At 41.1% G+C, this 20,870-nt stretch overlaps 2 protein-coding genes across 4 annotated transcripts in view; both read right to left on the bottom strand.

Moving 5' to 3' along the window:
* The window catches only part of mpped1 (metallophosphoesterase domain containing 1), a gene marked incomplete at both ends in the record, with an annotated part of 83,451 nt that extends 69,971 nt beyond the window's left edge, over positions 1-13,480 (bottom strand). Inside the window, 2 exons of one of the 2 annotated variants that reach the window (XM_079183755.1) lie at positions 136-316; positions 13,459-13,480. In XM_079183755.1, the coding sequence (XP_079039881.1) occupies positions 136-314 (179 nt within the window). Of the gene's footprint in view, positions 1-135; positions 317-13,458 lie in introns of those variants that run through there. The other variant, XM_079183754.1, reaches the window with a different exon arrangement.
* Positions 13,481-17,991: 4,511 nt separating this feature from the next.
* scube1 (signal peptide, CUB domain, EGF-like 1) overlaps positions 17,992-20,870 on the bottom strand; it is a gene marked incomplete at both ends in the record, with an annotated part of 106,098 nt that continues 103,219 nt past the window's right edge. For both annotated transcript variants that reach the window (XM_079183542.1, XM_079183543.1), the window contains 5 exons: positions 17,992-18,144; positions 18,253-18,332; positions 18,455-18,607; positions 20,127-20,324; positions 20,497-20,658. In XM_079183542.1, the coding sequence (XP_079039668.1) occupies positions 17,992-18,144; positions 18,253-18,332; positions 18,455-18,607; positions 20,127-20,324; positions 20,497-20,658 (746 nt within the window). The remainder of the gene's footprint in view (positions 18,145-18,252; positions 18,333-18,454; positions 18,608-20,126; positions 20,325-20,496; positions 20,659-20,870) is intronic.

The raw sequence follows: 20,870 nt of genomic DNA, 5'->3' as shown, positions 1-20,870 counted from the left end.
AATGTTAAAAAAAGTAATTATATCCAGGATGCGAGGATATGCAAACCAAAATCTCAACAAAATGAAATGGGCTCTAAGTGTAAATGACGGCTGTATGCTCCTTTAACTAACCACCTGTTTCTTATATCTACTCACATGTGGACGTGTGGTGGCTGGAAGCGTCCCTGGTTAATGTTGTAGAAGGTGAAGGCCTGAGTTGGGTTGGTGCTGTATTCGTCCACTTCCACCGCCGTCCTGTTGCCTCGCTGGGCTTGCGACTGAGCCTGCGACTGCTGCCGTCTTGCTGCCATGATCTCTGAGAGGGTGAAGGCCATGGCACAGGGGACGGGAGCAGAGCGGGGTGTTGGAGGGCCAGGTGTCGGGAGGGGAAGTTTAGCTACTTGTTGTTTTTGCTTCAGGATAGCGAGCAGCTTGTCCAGGCTCGAGGAGAGGCTGCTGTGAGGTGTCCTGACGGGCTCAAACCCTTGCTGAGCAAACAGTCACAGTCAGCTGGGGAGAGGACATCACCTCCTTCCTCCTCTTTCTCTTCTTCTCTGTGGCGCCTTTAACAATTGAGAGGGAAAATGACAGAGCAGAGCTGATATGAAGAATGTGTGGTAAAGACAGGAGTTTTGAGAAGTGGTGGAGCAAAAATAATGGATTTCACAGTTTGAAGTCATCTATGAAGCCAAATATTTTCTTCTTCAATGGGAAGTTTAGATGCTACTTATTTGTTTTGTTTCATTGTAAACTGAATATTTTGGGGTCTATGTCACCTCTGGTACCTTTCCTGGGACAATTTCCTGACAATTCCTGAAACTAACTTCTTAGATATTAGAGACAATAGTCTACAAATCCTTTGATTTCTAAGGATCATTTCCTTCCACCAAATTATGATTCAATGTTTGTCCATTTTTTTTTCTTCACAGCAGTCTTCTACAAGCTGCTATCTTAACATCTGTGAGTAACTGTTGCCATGTTTGTTGTTTACATTCATAATAGTAATTTGTGGGGAGTGGCTTGGAGGGAGGCCTTAAGGGACAGTGTTGCCAACTTGGCGACTTTCTCGCTAGATTTAGCAACTTTTGGAGATAACCGCTGCTAGCTACTTTCATTGGAAAGAAGTTGGAAATACTGGGTGGGGTTTTTATGTTGGATCATTTTTAAAAGCTAGCGTAGGCCTACTCTTGCTAGTTTTCTCAATTACCAACTCTGGCACCAATCTACTTACTATTTTCTTTATTAATTGATTAATCGTTTGTTCTATAAAATATGAGAAAATAACGAAAAAATGCTCAACACAATATCCCAAAGTCCAAACTGATATTACCAGGGATCTTGTTTTGAGTCCAAAACCCAAAGATATTCTATTTACCATCAAAGAAGAAGCAGTGAATCTTCACTATTAGGGGGTGGAACTATGGAGAGTATTTTTCTTTGAAAATGTCTGTTGATCGACTAATTTATAAATTAGCGGAACATTTTAGGTCTACAATAAAAGGTTTTTATTCACAATTAATGTAAATCTTTTTTTTTTCGATAAACTTGTGAATCCTATAAAAAGTGAGAAAACGTGAAAAATGTCCCCCAAGCTCTGAGAGCCCAAGATGACGTCTCAAATGTCTTTTTTGTCTGACCACCAGGCCAAGACAAAAAAATTTCTAAATGCTCACATTTGAGAAGCTGGAAGCAGAGAATATTTGCCACTTTTGCTGGAGTAAATCACTGTAACAAACAATCGATCATCAAAATTGCTGCTGCCAACCAACTGATCTATTCATCGGCAGCAGAAAACCATCTCAGCTCAAAAACAACTTCAACAAAACGTCACACACCTTGACAGGTGTGGGATTTTTTGATTTGCTAATTTTTTGACGATTTGCATGTGGCAGACCTCCCCAACAACAACCTGATAAAACAATTATTCATGCATAGCCTGACAGAAAATACAGATGGAAACCGGCTATAAAGGACAAAGGCATGCAACCCCTGGATTAAAGAACCAGGTTGCTTAAACACTTAATCGTTGGCGATCTATTAAATGACAGAACTGTGGTGATTTTCAAAAGCTTACAAGGCGAGTTCTGCATCCCCTCCAGCTGGTGTAGTACAAGTGCATCTGTTAGTGCAGGTTAAATCTGATATTTAAATTCATGAAAAACGGTAATGCGGAATGTAAGTCAGGCTGGAAATTGTAGCTCAAGAAAGATTTATTATTTTCTATTCAAAGTTTCTTGTTTTCTGCATGTGTACAGTATATTCTTTTCATTTTTTTGCTCCTGAGATATAAAGAATACACTGAATTCATGAAATCCTTTTAATCCCTGTCCCCGGTGAGTGAGGCCCATCAAGAATGGATTCAGCTGTGCAGCTCATATTTTGGAGGCTCTGGCAACTGCTGGGAGAGAGCGGAGTCGCTGAGAGGTGCTGAGATGACAAGGATGCTGGAGACGGAGGTGATAATTTGGGGACAGGCGTCTTTGGCAAAGTCCGCCTGGACCGCCAATGCGATGTCGGTGCGCCATCTCTGAGTTCTCATTCACTGCAACCTCACACGCTGACAACACACCGACGTGACAGATACACTTCACACTGCGGTTGTTGTGTTGCGGGAAAATCCCAGCGTGCTCGGTATATTCAGGAGTGCATTACGTGCATTGTGTGTTCAGCGCGTGCATGCGGTTTGATGTGTATCCGGGCCTGTGCATGCATATTGAAATGTGTTGCTGTTGTCATGAATGTGACAGTGACAGCCCCCTCACATTGCCAGTGTGAGACAGGAAGATGCATTAGCAGATGCTGCGAGATTATAACACATTGGGCCCAAATGCAGTTTTCTGGATCGTGCAGCGCCACACAGGAGGACTGAATGTTCAGCTCACCAACAATAACAGCACCACCTGTCCAATCTCAGCCCCAAATGTATTCACTCTGACTGTCTGTAGTCAAAAGTTAGGGTTTGATCAGCTTTCAATATGTGTAAGAAAAGTTTTAATGACAACAGATTCAATTTAAATCTATGCTGCCCCTTTTCTAACTGCTGCTTTCTGCACACCCGCTCCTTCTGCAGTGCCCACACCAGGAAGAGTCAACAAGCCAACCACACCTACAGACTGACTAGTTAAGCGTCGGTGCACACCAGTAAATGTTCTAGCCACTGCTCTACTACACCATCGTGATAGGGTTTGTTTACTTTCTACTTAATGCTTTTAACACATGATTTTCGTCGTCTTTGTGGTCATTTTGCATCTCTTTGTGGTTGTTTTGCGTCTTTTTGTGGTTGTTATGTATCTCCGTTTGGTCGTTTTGTGTCTCTTTGTGGTTGTTTTGCGTCTTTTTGTGGTTATTTTGCGTCTTTTTGTGGTTCTTTTGTGTCTCTTTATGGTCATTTTGCATCTCTTTGTGGTCATTTTGCATCTTTGTGGTTGTTTTGCATCTCTTTGTGGTTGTTATGTATCTCCTTTTGGTCGTTTTGTGTCTCTTTTTGGTAATTTTGCGTCTGTTTGTGGTTGTTTTGCGTCTTTTTGTGGTTCTTTTGTGTCTCTTTGTGGTAATTTTGCATCTCTTTGTGGTTGTTTTGCATCTCTTTGTGGTTGTTATGTATCTCCTTTTGGTCGTTTTGTGTCTCTTTTTGGTAATTTTGCGTCTGTTTGTGGTTGTTTTGCGTCTTTTTGTGGTTCTTTTGTGTCTCTTTGTGGTAATTTTGCATCTCTTTGTGGTTGTTTTGCATCTCTTTGTGGTTGTTATGTATCTCCTTTTGGTCGTTTTGTGTCTCTTTTTGGTAATTTTGCGTCTATTTGTGGTTGTTTTGCGTCTTTTTGTGGTTATTTTGCGTCTCTTTGGGGGCATCCTGCGTCTCTTTTTGGTCATTTTGCATCTCTTTGCAGTCACTTTTATGGTTTTGTTTCTCTGTATGGTCATTATAGTTGTTTGATTGACTTTTATGATTGACGTTAATATGAGAGCAGACTTTTTGCCCCAACACGTGAATCATACTGAACCCTAAAGTAACTGCAGTTTTATGCAATTCAGAATCCCCACGAGAAGATAAGAGATGTGTGGATTTGCCTGTTATGGATGGTGTTATGGATAAGTAACACTTTTATTTTGAGACTATTAAATACATTCAGAAATGTTCAGTCATTTGCTTTCTTCAGGCTTACGAGAAACATGACTCTCTTTCCTGTGACATCCCCAGTAAAGTGAAAAAGTCACGTTCAAGGTTTTTTAAGAGCATTATATACACATATGCATCTATCCAGGAACGACAACTTCTCAAAATGATATCAAGAGAAAAGTGTAGACCAGGATTTACAGATTTACAGTTGATAATACAATAAAGAAGAAGAATAATTACTTGTCCCATGAAAAAGACAGAGCACATCGTCCAGATATCTCTACCATTTCATATTTTTGGAAAGAGATTAAAACATAATTCAAATGGTATTTTCATGATTAAATACAAAACCATGCCAACATATAGATTTTCACCCATGCTCGTGCTCTGTAGTTATACTATGAACTCAGCTGAACTAGATTAAATTACAGTACGAGATGCAGAATAGCTGTTTTTCCAAATCAGGAATTTGTTTTCACTCAGGCAAAAAAATAAAACATGTAAAAATGTTATCTAAGTAGAAGGAGAAGTATTAACTGTTGGTGAAGATGCACGACTATACAAACTAAATGGACATTGATGTTTAAGCTGGACTATTTGGAGCTCTGCTGTTGATGAGTTCTTCTCTGCAACGAGAGATGTTAACGACAATTAAAGCTCACAGAGGCTCCAGTTTAGGGGCTCCTACCTTGTTCAGTGTAAAGAGAAGAAAGGAGAGGAGAGGAGAAGAGGAACAAAGTCGATGGCAGCAGCAGCATGCATATGGACCAGAACAGTCCCAGATTCTGATCCAGATAGAGCAGAGAGAGTCCTGTACTGTACGAATGCTACATGCAGAAAGAGAAGACAGGCTGTCTGATTGATGCTCTCTCCTCTTCGGCACATTCTCCTATTTAACAGGCGGCCGTCACATTAGACCGTGTGGCAATTTCCTCCGCTTATTCGCTCATTTTCTTCTGTTACATATGGACACAGAAAATTAAAGTGCATCTGAGTGTGGTGCTATATTATCTGATTTCATGCACATGACTTACATCTCTGTGAAATACATTCACAACCGATGAGGAGAATTCCCTCAAAACAAAATACAAGATAGAATCAACCAAGATGGAAAAATGATGGAATAATAATAACATTCTTTCTTGTACTCTTCAACAACTATTATTATTATTATTATTATTATTATGGCCAAATTCACATTTAATTCACTCACACACTATTTGTTTCAATGGATTACTTTGAAGGCAGAATTTTGATATTTCAGATATTGAATCCTTTTAAAGTGTTGTGTGGGTGATTGTGAAGAAGTTTCCCTCCACTCTTCAGAATCTGCAGCCTGCGCTCCGGTTAACTGAACTACAATACAACTTTGGTCTCTCTCTGAGACATGGAGGCTCCATAAGCCTCTCCAGCCTGTACTGTCCGCGGAGACTTTCGATGTGGTGCTACTGAAACCTGATCTAACATAAGAGCGTTCCGGTGCTGGAATGCGTTATATCTGGTAACGTGAATGCGTGCCGTTTATTAAAAGCCAGGCTTCTCAGACGTCTGCAGAATCCCGCTCACATCTGAGAGGGGAAATAAGAGATGAGGGTCCCGAGCAGCGATGAACTGAGGAAATACGTAGCGCTCTGCGGGCGCAGTGCAAAGTCTCTGCTCCGGTCTCGCATGCATGAAAAAAAAGGACAACTCTGCGTAAATGCACCTAAAAGATGATGAAGAGGAATCAACCTACCGGCTCCGGTGGTGGACTGCAGTGAGGCTGCTGGGGGACGGGTGTGGAGAGAGGACGGTGCGTGCGCTCACTGAGAGGAGACGCGCTGGTCAGTTTGAATGCGGACCCCGTGGTGCACCGGTGGAGCGTCTTTTCTCTCTCTCTCTCTCTCTCTCTCTCTCTCTCTCTCTCTCTCTCTCTCTCTCTCTCTCTCGCTCTCCCGGATCAGTCCCTCCCACCGTATTTCCCGGTGAGCGGTACATTGAGGAGGAGCAGAGGAGGGAGGGAGGGAGGAGAGCTGCTGCGCGGCTCCACAGAGCTTATCCCCGGTCACATTTACTCTGAGGCTCCCGCTGATGGGGCCACGCAGGGCCACCAGCGTCCAGGATTTAATGAATATGAGGTCATGAGTGCCTTATTCCCCCAACAAGTATTTCAATGTAAAAGTTGATTCTGTCATGTTTATAACTGACCAAATATGTTTTCTGTTCATTTCATCATCCAACATGATGATTTAAAGTCTATTACAAAGCCTTCGCCTTCACTAACAACAATATAATGTAATCAAAAAACATCTTGAATAAATGATAGTATTTTAGTTTATGTATTTATTTAGTTGAGGAATAAGGTAGTAAAGGTCCTTTGTGCAGATACCAAAGTACAGCAGCAGTCTTGTAGCTATACATATACTTTCATACTTTATATATTGTTGTATTGTTTAATCTATGACTTTGCATCATATTTGATAAACGTTCATCGATCTTCAAAGTAATTACTGTGGTTTGAAAACATCAAGTATCAGAAATTGTGCATACTCAAGTAATGCACAATTACATGTATCTCAAAATTAAACTTAAGTAGCACGTTTGTTTGATTAAATGTCAGAAAAACACGGAAAATTATTATCACAAGCTCAAGTTGACACATTCAAACAGCTGACAAACGTTCCAAAGTGTTCTGTTTAGTTAGAGAACAAAGAATACCAACACACATTCATATCTGAGAAGCAGGAACAAGGGAAATGCAGATATTATTGCTTTGAATTGATTATAAATTGCCAAATTGATTATCTGAGGTTGTTGTTCAGATAATGTTGATGTCGTCCCTACACATACATGTGCAGGGACCTATGCATCACTCATTACAAACACAAGTCAGTTTTTTTCATTTATTTTCGAGACTCATGCGTCATATAGATGTTAGAGCAGGAATCGGCTTCTTCTCTCTCATTTCTCAAAATACCCCATAAGGAAGAACGCAAGTTAAAACCACCATGGACCGATGCAGCAGAAAGACACATAAAGTGCTCCATCTGCTACCTGTACAGTACCAAAGAACCCTGATGTCTCATCTGCATGTATGATTATTATGACCTATTGTATATTCATGAAGAAAAACTAAATGTTATAACATTTCCACACTGACACACCTCTCTACCAGTGCTGGAAGAAGTATTCAGATCCTTTAGTTGAGTACAAGAACCACGGCAGAGGTTGCAGCCCAACAATTTCGAACCTCCCTGCGATGATCCATCTCACCAATATATGAGAAAGGCCTACGGAGTCAATTAGGAGGTGGAGTAACAAAATACCCTATAACAACTGATAATTCTCCTTTTGTGAGGATTATTTATTGAAATTAGGTGTTTAAAGGGGAATGTCTCACTGGTGGAACTGGTAACAACTCATTGACATCTGAAACAACTAGACACAAACAAAAACAACATTCAAAAAAATAAATATAGAATATAGAAATATTTCCCTCTGAATGGTGGTGGAGTAGAAGTATCAAGTACTTTAAAATTGAAGGTTTAGTGCAAGTATATCAAAACTGTGCTCAAGGACTTTACCTGGTGTTTAGTTACCTTTCATCCACCCACCAATGACACACATCTTTCGGTGATATATATCGTTGTTGATCAGGACATGGCATCCTGGAGATCAAAAATAAATTGTATTTTATGAGAAAATCCTCTTAAACCTTTGCATTTGTGCTGAAATGAGAAAAAAAGCCATTCACTCCTCACGCGATTGGTTGTGTAAGGGTTAATCAGTCAAATTACAGCATTACGCCGTCTCACCACCTCTGCTCCTATTCATCCGCAGGTAATTGGACTGAGATTTAGGCTGGTAATGAGCTAAACAAATAGACCACAATCTGGAGCTCAAACACATGCATCCATAACCACCCCAGTTTAGGTGGAAGCCTCCAGTCTCAGGTTGGAGTGAGTCCGCCATCTGCTGGCCGTATGTGGTCGATTTGTCAATGAATTGGGATCCACTGAGCAATAATCCCTAAACTCTTTCTCCCTCTGTGCGTTAATGTTCTGGGCTCTTATTATATTGCAAAAGCAGGTACTCTCACGGAAAACACTGTGAGTGAACATTTTACTGATATTTTCAGTGCCAACATTTTGCAACTTCCTCATCACATTGATCATAAACCTAAACGTGAATAAAGGGTTGCCTGATAAACATCCAACATTCACTCCCTTTTAGCTCTGTTTTTGGTCTCCTTAACTCTTTTAGCTCCTAAAAGCTCCACTCCCTTCAGCAAAAGTATCTTTACCTTTTCTAGAGGTGGTGGACTCATTCTCTTTGAAAAGTTCAGGCTATTCTCATTCACTGTACTTACTACTTACTAATGTACTATAATTTGTATACAACCCATGTAATCGTGAGTGCGGACACGCAGGGCTGCCGATGAGGAAGTCAGGTGACGCAGAATGAAGAGCGACAAAGCTGGCACACAGGACTTTACACCAAGAGACCAAAAGTTGACTTAATTTTATCTTACTTTTTATTAACTATGTATCTTCCTACTAAACTACGTCTGGTTACTATGTTACGTATCCAACATACCTACTTTAACTCAAACCACAAACTTTTCCTTGACCTAACCAATTAGAACTTTCGTATAAGGATACGATGCATAAACATTTTTCAAGGCTGTGTTTAAGCAAAACTCTCAATATTGCTGAATACTGCTGTGGTTACGCCGGGCCCTAGTGCACGCTATTTGATAGTTACTTAGGCTATTAGAAATACTTTGGAAATGGATCTCTCTCAGTGATATGAACAGGAGGAATTTCAATGTTCACATGGGCATTGTTTTAAGTAAGCCGTGACTTTTTTTTTTACCCTATCCGTTAATTAATTTGTCATGCTTTCTCTGATTCATTATACTAGTTGGCTGTCATATTTGTACATTTTGTACTTTATGTTAAGACATATCTGTGGTCTTATAATGGTATTAATAAAAGTGTGGTAATGTGCTATCAGCTGATGCAAATATACAGTATTTTGTTAACAAAACACATTGCATTTTGCTTGATTGTAACATGTATCATAAATCGCTGCTCTAAATGCACCAGATTCATCTGGTAATTAGACCAAATAGCGGTTCTGCCACATTCTTGTCACTTGCCGTCTTTATTGCTCCATATCCAGTGAACTTTGAGCGAAGCGACTGATGGAAGAAGTCAACAAGATAGCAACCGGAGAGTAATCTCTGCATTTGGCACGGTTGCATTTGCCTGCAGATGCCGCTGCTGATTGGACGTCCTGGAAAGAACACGTAGGAAATATAAGATCTGTCTGTCGAATATGATTAATGACCAACAGCAAAGTAGATAAGGACTCAACCATAAAACAGGCTATGAACTCCATCATTACAGGACTGGCTCTGTCAGTCGGAGTTATAAGCCATTCACATCTGGGTAAATACACTGATTATTCTGTAGTCCATGCTCATGTAATTGTTTTGTGGATGTCTTAAAGAAGCATTACAATGACAGACAACTGAGAAAGAAAAATACATAGTTAAGAAGAGGACATGGATTACCTTACTAAAGTTTGTAAGGTGACTTGTTTATTTCCTGGAGCAAACTTTCTCTTCTTCTGGTGCCAGCTGATTGACAGAAAGGAGAGTGTGGTGTAATGCAGCGGTGATGTGAAAACACTGAGTTCAGTTCAGACACAATGAAAAAAACACAAACCTATAGATGAAAACAAATGGCGGTGTCATGATGGATTACCTCGCTTTGTGGACGCTGTTATTTTAATACTTTCTAGAAAAAACCAACAGCAATTTGGTTGCTTATGATGGAGGAAAAATAGTCTATAACCAGTCCCCTCAGCCTCTCTGTCTCACTATAACCAGTCCACTCAGCCCCTCTGTCCCACTATAACCAGTCCCCTCAGCCCCTCAGTCCCACTATAACCAGTCCCTCTGTCCCACTATAACCAGTCCACTCAGCCCCTCTGTCCCACTATAACCAGTCCACTCAGCCTCTCTGTCCCACTATAACCAGTCCACTCAGCCTCTCTGTCCCACTATAACCAGTCCACTCAGCCTCTCTGTCCCACTATAACCAGTCCCTCTGTCCCACTATAACCAGTCCACTCAGCCTCTCTGTCCCACTATAACCAGCCTCTCTGTCCCACTATAACCAGTCCACTCAGCCCCTCTGTCCCACTATAACCAGTCCCCTCAGCCTCTCTGTCCCACTATAACCAGTCCACTCAGTCCCACTATAACCAGTCCCCTCAGTCCCTCTGTCCCACTATAACCAGTCCACTCAGCCCCTCTGTCCCACTATAACCAGTCCCCTCAGCCCCTCTGTTCCACTATAACCAGTCCCCTCAGCCTCTCTGTCCCACTATAACCAGTCCCTCTGTCCCACTATAACCAGTCCACTCAGCCCCTCTGTCCCACTATAACCAGTCCACTCAGTCCCTCTGTCCCACTATAACCAGTCCCCTCAGTCCATCTGTCCCACTATAACCAGTCCACTCGGCCCCTCTGTCCCACTACAACCAGTCCACTCGGCCCCTCTGTCCCACTACAACCAGTCCACTCGGCCCTTCTGTCCCACTACAACCAGTCCACTCGGCCTTTCTGTCCCACTACAACCAGTCCCCTCGGCCCCTCAGTCCCACTATAACCAGTCCACTCGGCCTCTCTGTCCCACTATAACCAGTCCCCTCGGCCTCTCTGTCCCACTATAACCAGTCCCCTCAGCCTCTCTGTCCCACTATAACCAGTCCCTCTGTCCCACTATAACCAGTCCCTCTGTCCCACTATAACCAGTCCCCTCGGCCCCTCTGTCCCACTATAACCAGTCCCCTCAGCCTCTCTGTCCCACTATAACCAGTCCCCTCAGCCTCTCTGTCCCACTATAACCAGTCCCTCTGTTCCACTATAACCAGTCCACTCGGTCCCTCTGTTCCACTATAACCAGTCCACTCAGCCCCTCTGTCCAAGAATACACTCATTTCCTCATTCAAGAGGAAAGAAAAAGATAGAGGTGGACAGGGAGGAGGGCAACAACAGCTTGTAATAAACACAACACTCACAAATAGAGTAAGACGGTAGAGTTTAAGAAATAAATTGAAATGAATAATAAAGTGGCTCAATGGCTAATGTGTGCTGCTAACTGTTGCTTCTTCTGTGATAGTTTCTATACTGACTTCATACATACTATGGTTGATATATTGCTTAAATGTGTTTTCTTATGGTAAATAATCTCTGCATGTTCAACAGCAGTTTCTTTGCCTCACATTATCAACAGCTCAAAAACTGTAACATTGCTCTTGTGAGCAGAATTATCTATATTTAAATGTAAATAGGAAATTTCATACAAGCTTCATTGTATTAAATTATGAATTAATAAAGGCCAAAATAAATGGAAATCAATGGAATTGAAAGACAATTTATCAGTGAGATATCCTCTTTTTATTTCATACACCAAGATTGGTTTGAATGTGTGCAACACTATTTAACTTAAAATGAATGCAACTCAAAATTCTGATGGCTTTATTCAATTTGTTTTATTGTACAGACGTTTGCAGGTGGTCTTGTGTTTCCACAGTCCATGGCAACTATGGAAAGGTCTTCAGGTTTGTCCAAATCCTGTGTATCTTTTTACCATTTTATTCATGAACATCACTCCACTCTCCACTTTTAATGCTAACTATGTAACCATACATTTTATAAAAGTTCATTAGCAATTATAGAGCAATTTAAGTAGCGTCTTTAGCTTCATTATGAAATTATGATAGGTTATGGTCTGTAATAGATACCGACATTCAGGCATCATTCAGTGCGAGAATATCATTATCTCTGATATCCAATACTCCTGAATACCTGAAGCTGACATTACAGCTGTTTTATGGAGCTCGTTGGTCTTTGTCGTTGATTCTCAGAGAAAAGACAAATGGTGTCTGTGGAGGAGCAGTAGACTGGATGGAGACACATTTTATAATAAAGCATGTCATAACAAGTGTCATGAAAAAAGTTATAGTATATATTTAAAAATATAATAGTATAGTTTGTCATAAAAATTGGCACAAAAAATCATGGTATGCCTTAAAAATGTGACGGTCTAGGATGTCATTACATTTTCATAACAAATGTTATAAAAGTCAAAGTATATTATGCCATTAAACAGTAATACAAAAATACTGGAATGGAAAATGGAAAAGTCATCGTATAATATGTTAAAAAAATGTCATAAGAATAACATAGTATAGTATGCCATAAAAATGACATAAAAAATATAGTTTGGTATGCCATTAACATGTTACAGTGCGGTACGTCAAGACAAGACAAAGCTATCGTTGCATATTATGCAATAAAAAGGTCATAGTATAGTATGCCATAACATTTTTAAATAATGTTATCGTATATTATGTCAAACAAAAATTCATGGTATAGTATATTTTATTCATTAAAATGTTTTAAATATTAAATTAATTCATTAAATATGTCACAGTGACAATGCAATATGCCATGACAATTTTATTTACAAGTCAAAGTATAGTATGCCGTACAAATGTAATAGTATGGGTTGTATAATAATAATATATAATGTGTGTTTTCAGTTCATGAAAGTTAATTATAACATTTTGGCCGCCTAAAAATATCTTATCCAGCCTTCGGTTGCACTTAACTCAACCCTCTCATGTCACTTCTGGTTTCAAAACCCCAAGCAACCAGCAGGATTCATCAACTCATGGGAACTAGTGAATGTCACTTTACTTAAGTAGGTGAGCAAGCACAGGCAGAGTGGAGATGTCCTGACAGCCGGGCGTTTCAAACAGGTTATCCCAACAACTCTTTCCCTCTAAGACAAAGAAAGAGAACGTCAACGGGAAGAAGAACAAATGATGAGTGTTTCGCAGCATCCAGATCTGCCTCGCTGATTGTGTCGCTCGAAGATAAGCACAACATTAGCAGCGTCAGCTAAATTTTCCAGAAGCATACATCCGGGGCCGGTTGTGTGTGTGACGCCACACAGAGCCACATCTGAGGAAAGATAAGAGATATAATGAGCAGATACGAGCCGCTCCGAGGGCTCCTCCCGTTTCTGCTCTACATTCTACAGGGACATACAAAAGAGACGACCCGAGACTGTTTTCTGCTACTGTTTTATTTTAATTTGTTCAGTACTGGAGTTTCATGGACCAAACAATGGCACAACACTGCGTTACAGTTTCTGTCTTTGGGTACAACCGACTAACACAAACGTTAAAATGATTCCTCTACAAATTGGACTAAAGTACATACACACACATACACACGCACACACAATCTCCTTCTCTGTCACAGGCACAAAGCACAAAAACTCACATACACACACACACACACACACACACACACACACACACACACACACACACACACACACACACACCACTTGCACCAACCCATTCACAATAGAATACATTCTCAGGAAGAAGAAAAAAACAGTCAATTATAAATTTTAGAGCATTTCATATCATTTTTTTCATAAGACTCATATTGAACAGTGCCCACCTCAAACAGGAAGTAGGCCATACCATGACTTGTCTGTGTGGCAGGTATTTGGCAAGGCCTGGAACTATGCCTAACAACAGTATGGTTTTATCTGGGGAACTTATGTGATGATCCAGTGACCTCACTGACATTTGGGGTGACCGCTAGAGAGCATATCTACTTTAAGGGGGTGGTTATCAGCCAATGCATGGTCTTCAAAATGATTTCCCATTTTCTTATTGGTTCTCCACATTATATATCTTATTTTGGACTAAAACCCCTAAACCGCTGGGACCAGCTCAGTGCCATGCAGGACCACACTTGTGGTTTTCTAACCTTCAGCCTATTTATTACAAATATTTTACATAACTTAGTTTTTTATTATTTTATTTCCTACCTTCATGTCTTATTGGTTTCATTTCGGTGCACTATGAAAATCAAAAGTGAAGGCTGGCCCACACTAAAATATTATTCAAATCTAAGCAGATGTTGAAAATGTGATAGACCCCACACAGCCCTCAAGAAGAAATGTTGGTATCATACATTTCTGCAAACCACGGACACGTTGAATCCCAAAATGTTTTTAAAATGTTATTAGAGCATTTTTGCATTTCTGCAGAGCAAGTGACGTAGTTTATCAAGCCACCATTATTGAAAGTTACTTGGTATAATAACTAGTCTTAAGAGTGAGAAAGTTCACTTGGAGATGGAGGGAGTGTTGGATGGAACAAACACAGGACTTTCACATAGGAGACCGTTGTTATTGTCCTGTGTGAAATCAAAAATGAATCTTGTGTTTACGCTCATCATGTAACATTACCTTACGTTGTTATGTTCTCGTCTTAACACAAACCGTTATATTTTTTCTAACCTTAACCGAGTAGTTCTGTTGCCTCAACCTAAGCAATCGTTTGGCAACGTTAACCATGTAGCATTGTGCGTTTCTGCACAGACTTTGCTGCTCTTCAATACATCACCTGACTTCCATAGCGGAAGCCCTGCACGTCCTGGCTCACGATTACGTGGGTTATATACTTTTCGTAGGTATAAGTTCAAACAGTAAATAACGACAGCCTGAGTGGATATCATCGACAGGATGATGTGAGTGTATTTCCCAAAATATGAAACAAATATTACACATTGATTATCACAGTGTACTGAAATGAACTGAAACCAATAGCCGACTTGAAAGTTTAAGATCCTACGGTTTAAAAAAACTTAGTAGGATCCAAGATTTGTAGTAAATGGGCTTAAACATACAAAACCTCCAGGGTGGTCCTTTAATGTTGAATCTGTAATCTTTGATACAACTCTAGATGAGCACTGACACTTCCTCATGTTCCTCGTGCCCAGTTTAGTTTCTAGAGGAGCTTCAACACCAACAAGGAATGTTACATGTGCATTTTTTTTAAATCATCTGTCAGGCGAGGCTTGCTTCTTAATGAAAAACACAATACACAGATAAAGTTTACTGGTTTACAGTTGACGAGTTGCGAATGCTACGGACACTGAGAGGATATGCCTCCTATCTCCCACTGCCACTACATTCACCTCCAGACTGATGTTCTGGTCACAACATACATGTTTCCCAACTCCAGTCGCATTGTGCAGATATAGAGCCCATCTTCAATACATGGTATATGATTTGAAAGACATATTAGTACCAACGGGAATGACACAGAAACATTTAGTTGGGTTATAAAAGTAAAGCATAGCATACACACTATACTTCCTGTTTAATGGAAAGAGACTACATCTGGGTAGATTTTTTTTAAACAGGCATATAGTGTATGTATGTAAGTAGTGCCATCATACAAGAAGCTTTTATGATGATGCTTCTTCTCTCTGGCAGCTATAGGACATGTTGGCGGGGTGAAGCAGGACTGGGCAGTAGTGGTGGTTTAGGTGATCTAATGCCAACACTGTTTTTCTCTTTGTGCATCAGTTTAACGTCAAGATGCTGAAGCTTCAACAGAAATGTTTTTTCTCACTGTGTGTGTGAATGGGACTTGAAGCTCTACTGTAACTGAGAGATATCGGGGTCACTGCAAGCTACAGAGTGCAGGAGACACAGCTGTCTTTCTCTCTCGACTATTCAAAACAACACACACAAAAAAGTAACAAATACGTAACTTAGATCTTTTTTTTCCTACAGTTTAAAATATAAAATTCAAGTGCAATTAAAGTTCCAAATATTAGTTACATCACATACATTTCTCTCTAAAGTAACAAGCTGTCACTTGCAGGTAGTTTATCTCATCTTGTTATATATCTTTTTTTTTTTTATTTAAAAAAAATTACAATATAGACTTTCTGATTCACCCCATTTGATCTTCCGCCCTCTGAAGGCGGAATGGTTTCCCCACTTTCACATTTCTTTCAAATCATTTCCGTGTTAAAATAGGTTTTAAGTGCACCGATAGTTTTTTCTTATCTCTGTCTCGTGCACATCAGGGCCAATGATGAAATCCAAATTCGGAATACATCCATGTTCACTGTGTGGGCTGATACGTCTCGACACATCGTGCACGTACACCCGTGTGTGGTCCACACAAACGCACACATCCTACACACCAGTGTGCGGTGTACAGCTGCGATTTGGGCTTCTGCAAGTTCTGACATGTTCAGTATAAATATTACAAAAACAAAAACACAGAAAACCAAGCAGAGCGGGATAAAATGAGAGGAGGAGTGAACTTGTCGATGAAGGTGCAAAGATCTGGGGATGGTCGGGAGACGAGAGGAGTTAGTTTATGATGTGCTGAAATAGGGTTTGACCGACATTGGGTTGCTGAAACTGGCCATTTACTAAATTCCACCTTTTGATAATATGTACTTTACTTAAGGAATGCATAATAATAATAATCATCAATGACTTTTCACGCTTTACATATACTAAAACACGGTCCGACCCGAATTAGATGAGAAGATCAATAACACTCTCATTTCCATGCATCACATATGAAGCTGCTAACCGGGTGCTTGTCTGAGGTACAAAAAAACTATTTCTTTGAAGAGCACCAGTAAGGACCAGTGAGAACCAGTGAGGACTAGTAAGGACCATTAAGGACCAGGGAGTCCCGATTAATCAAACAAAATATGACGTGTTAATTACTGAGCTCCAGCTGGTGACCAGATTTTGGTTCTGTTACCTTTGGACAGAGCTAGGCTAGCTGTTTACCTCTCTGTCCAGTCTATATACTAAGCCAAGATATCTGTTGCTTCATATTTAACATACAGACATGAGAGTGGTATCAATCTGCCACCGTAGCTTGATTGGCCTTTTTAGCTTTTAAGCTGGTCAGTAACAAATGTGTTGGGAAACTATAATAGCCACTATAACATCTAATATACAGGTTTCCTTTCAGCTGCTTCAAGGTTGTGTATCCTCAGTGACAACAATCAAAATAATGATATGCATGTTGCTATAACTGGACTCAGACAAAGGATGTGAAGGTTTGCTATGTTGTGTCTGTCCATGTCCTTTATACTGTATATATTCCTTTGTTGAAAAATACTATTCAATATTCAATTAGAACCCGCACCCCCACTTTAAACCTTAACTGAAATGTTACCATACCAAAAATGAGAAAAAACATTCATACATGTCAAATTTAAAGAAACAATATATACACACAATATATATCAGGTATCTTATGCTATGTTATAACAAATATTAATACTGGCCTACAAAAACCCATATCGGTCAAACCTTAAACGAAAAGTTTGCCTGATATCAGGCAGAATTGTTGACTCGTTACACTTTGTTTCCATCGTCAGTCAGACATGGCCTCCACTGAAACCAATTTGATTTTCCCGAACCATTCACTAGAGAACAACGTATTCGCCTGAGCGGCATCAGTTAACACTGGTGTGTTGCCATGCCAACATACTGGTTTTGCCGGGGATTTAAGAGTGGGGCAGAGCGAAGTAGAAACAAACTAAGATGTCGGGCGATATTGAGAAGGCATGCTGCCTTCAGCTCACAGCTTGACAACGGTTTGACAATGGTGTTAGTCCCGCCCATGGCGCTAATTGGCTAACCGTTGACCCCCCCCCCCCCCCCTCATAAGCACGATTGCTTTTTATCTGAGAAACCGCTGTTTCATGTCATGATGCCAGACCAACTAATCACCTCGGCGGAGTGGGAGGATTCAAAGGTCTGGAGCCAAGCGAAAGAAGCGCTGCACTAACCGGAGGGAAGGGTGTCAGATAATAATGTGTTAAAAGGAAATGAAGATGTTTAGTCATAAAACGGGTACATTAATGTGTTGACCGAGGGAGGGGAGAAGAAGACAGGGTAGGGGGGGTTACATTTAGGTTTCTGGGTTTGGAATGACGCAAGATGACGGGGGTCTTTAACGGGACAGTGGAGGGGCCCGGTCTATTTGTACGGCCTTAGGAACCTGGTGACTTTGGAGCGCAGCAGCTTGATGAAGGAGCGGGGGAACATCTCTTTGGACTCCTGTGCCGTGTACCTGAAGTAGTTCTGGGGGTGGGCCAGCACATCAAACAGGGCCTTTATCAGCTTCTTGTCCTGTAGAGACAACACGGACAGACAGTGTCATCCAACTGGTCCAATCATATGAGGTGAGTTAAAAGACATTCCATCTGAATGACAGACTGGTGCTGTATCTGTCAGTACCTTCAGTATCTCCTGGTGGTTCTCGGAGGCGTAGAGCCTGCCATCTCGCACTATGTCCTCTATCAGCTGCTGGTAGTCCTCTGGAACAGAACAGGGTTTGATGACAGAGTATATAGAGTGTAAGTTGATGGCAGTATAAAAATGAGTAACAATGAATATGATTCACAAGGGAATTCGCAGAGCTGTGTTGAAGGTGACTCACCATCGTAGGTGACGTATGGGACTTGGAAGCCTTTGCCACTGTTGCCCTCGTTGGACTTAAACTGAATCCACAGTTTACGGGAGCGAGAGGTGAAGGCGATGGGCCGCTCATAGGTCTGACACGTCTCATAGGTAGTGATGGAGGTGGGAAGGGCTGGAGGAATGGTACAAACATGAACCAGAGTCGGATCCAACTAGACTAAACAACACAGGTTTGTATGTGCCCTAAGAAGAAGAAAGGTTGCTTTCCCAGAGGGAGCTTAGCACCGGTAGACAGCTTCAGTGCTCAACTGTGTTAAAATGAGCACAGCAAGACAAACTGAAGCTGGTAGTTTGTCCCAAAATCAGGAGCAGTTTGTCAAAAAATGTGAACATTTTCCGAATCCACGTGCACCCTCGCCCATCTGCAGGAACTGAGATTGTTTTGCTCACTGTTGTTCCCAAGGTCAAGAATGAACTGCTCAACTTCACAGATGAGAAGTCCTAGAAGTGCTCGGAATCTACTATCTCATGATAACTAAGCAAAATGAATCTGCAGATGAAGACCATGTGATGTGGCCAAAAACTCTAGAAAAAAAACAGTGAGGTGACTGTGAGTTGAGATTGTTTTGTCAAATGGTCTGAAATGACTTAAATCCAACTGTGGTTCAGTTCATGTTATGTTGTGTTGTTGTCACAACATAATCTGTTCTGCCATTGAAGAAGAGCAATTCATGTGTGTGTGCGTGTGTGTGTGTGTCGTGACAGCATCATTAGTTCCATTCTTATATGGTTGATCATGTGAAGCAGAGGCTTCACATTCAAACAAAAGACATAAAATACCTCATTGATGTGCAGGTAGAGGTTGGTATAAAAGCAAAACCCGATGACACACACTGAACCCACAGTATAAGTGCCAACCAATAGTAGAACGGACATTGAACTGTTTGCCGTGGTCATTTGAGAAGATAGTGTTCAGTTGTTATGGGTTAGAGTTAAAGTGTGTCACACTATTGCTCTGCCGCTAAGCCGGCAGCGGAGGTCACAGAGCCAAATCTGCTGCCGAATTAAGACACAGCCAATGTCTGTGTCTACATGACACAACTCCTTTACTACCTGACTGACCCACTTTACTACACAACACACCCCACTTTAGTACAAGACTGACCAAGTTTACAACACGACACACCCACATTACTACATGACCCCCCCCCCCCCCCCCCCCCCCCCCCGACATAACTTCCAGAGTAACAGATTTATTTTCTCACAAACCATGATGTTTTTCTAAACCATGATGTTTTTCTAAACCATGATGTTTTCCAAACCAAGTAGTTTTTGTGCCTAAAGATTCTGGTGCCTAAACAGAACTGCGACCGTTTCAAGGGCATGTCATGTAGCAGGCGTGTTCTTCAGTACTATGGACCTGCAGATAGACCTACTTGACAACAACGGCACACATAAAAATGCCCACCGTTCTGACCATCTTGCTACATTGCTTTGAATGGGGATGTCCTTTATACTCCTTTTCTGTTTCTATGGCCAACCCTGCTGCCTGGCAATAGATATTAATCTATTTTGAGTTTTAAATGAACTAATTAATCAGTAACATGCAGACTAGGAACATTCAGCCCAGAAATATGTCTGATTAGTTATGTTTGGCTAAAAATAATGAGAATTATCACTTATTTCTTTACCACTCTTTCTCATGACTAGCACGTCTCCACACTCATCCTCAATTGGGAGGAAAATCTCTGGTACCACGATGAGAATCCGCCTCTTGTGTGGCGGATTGATGGTCCAAACACAGTCCACGTTGGATGGGTAATCTCCAGGGTAGTTGGGAGACTCTATGTAGCCTGTGTATTCTCCCAGCTCACCTCCACACAGCTGGTCTGAGGGCAAAATAACAGAAACACTTAGCAATATATCTCCTTTTAATACAACAGCACCATGATCTGAAAAATCTACTGCTTTACTTGAAGACAATTTTCATTTGGCACTCATTACCAACCATGCTGTTAAATACTTTGGAGCAGGCTGAATGTATATGTTAAGCAGCGTTACTTTTGCAGTGGGAGACGTTGGTGGCTCCGTCAAAGTCAGTGGTGGTGTTCCCCGGGCAGGTGATGCAGTAGTTCTGCCCAAACTCTGACTGGTAGGTTCCTCCTGGGCAGCGGATACAGCGGTGGGTAGTGGAGTTGTAGTAATGTCCAGGAGCGCAGTGCACTGAGGAGGAACAGGAGGCAGTCAGAGTACCCACTCAGATTAAAATGAGGATAAACAGCATGCCATCTACAAGATACATCACACAGCTGTGATTTTATGCATGCCTAGATTACAAAGCAGTCCTGTAAACAAAGCACAAAAGCCTAATAGATGACTTTATCGTCTACATGTGAAGCTGAACACGACTTTATGATGACATCAGCAATGAAACT

This window comes from Pholis gunnellus (assembly GCF_910591455.1).
Source record: "Pholis gunnellus genome assembly, chromosome: 22".
NCBI lineage: Eukaryota > Metazoa > Chordata > Actinopteri > Perciformes > Pholidae > Pholis > Pholis gunnellus.
The sequence above is the reverse complement of the archived record's forward strand: the minus strand, read 5'-3'. Positions and strand labels throughout refer to the sequence as shown.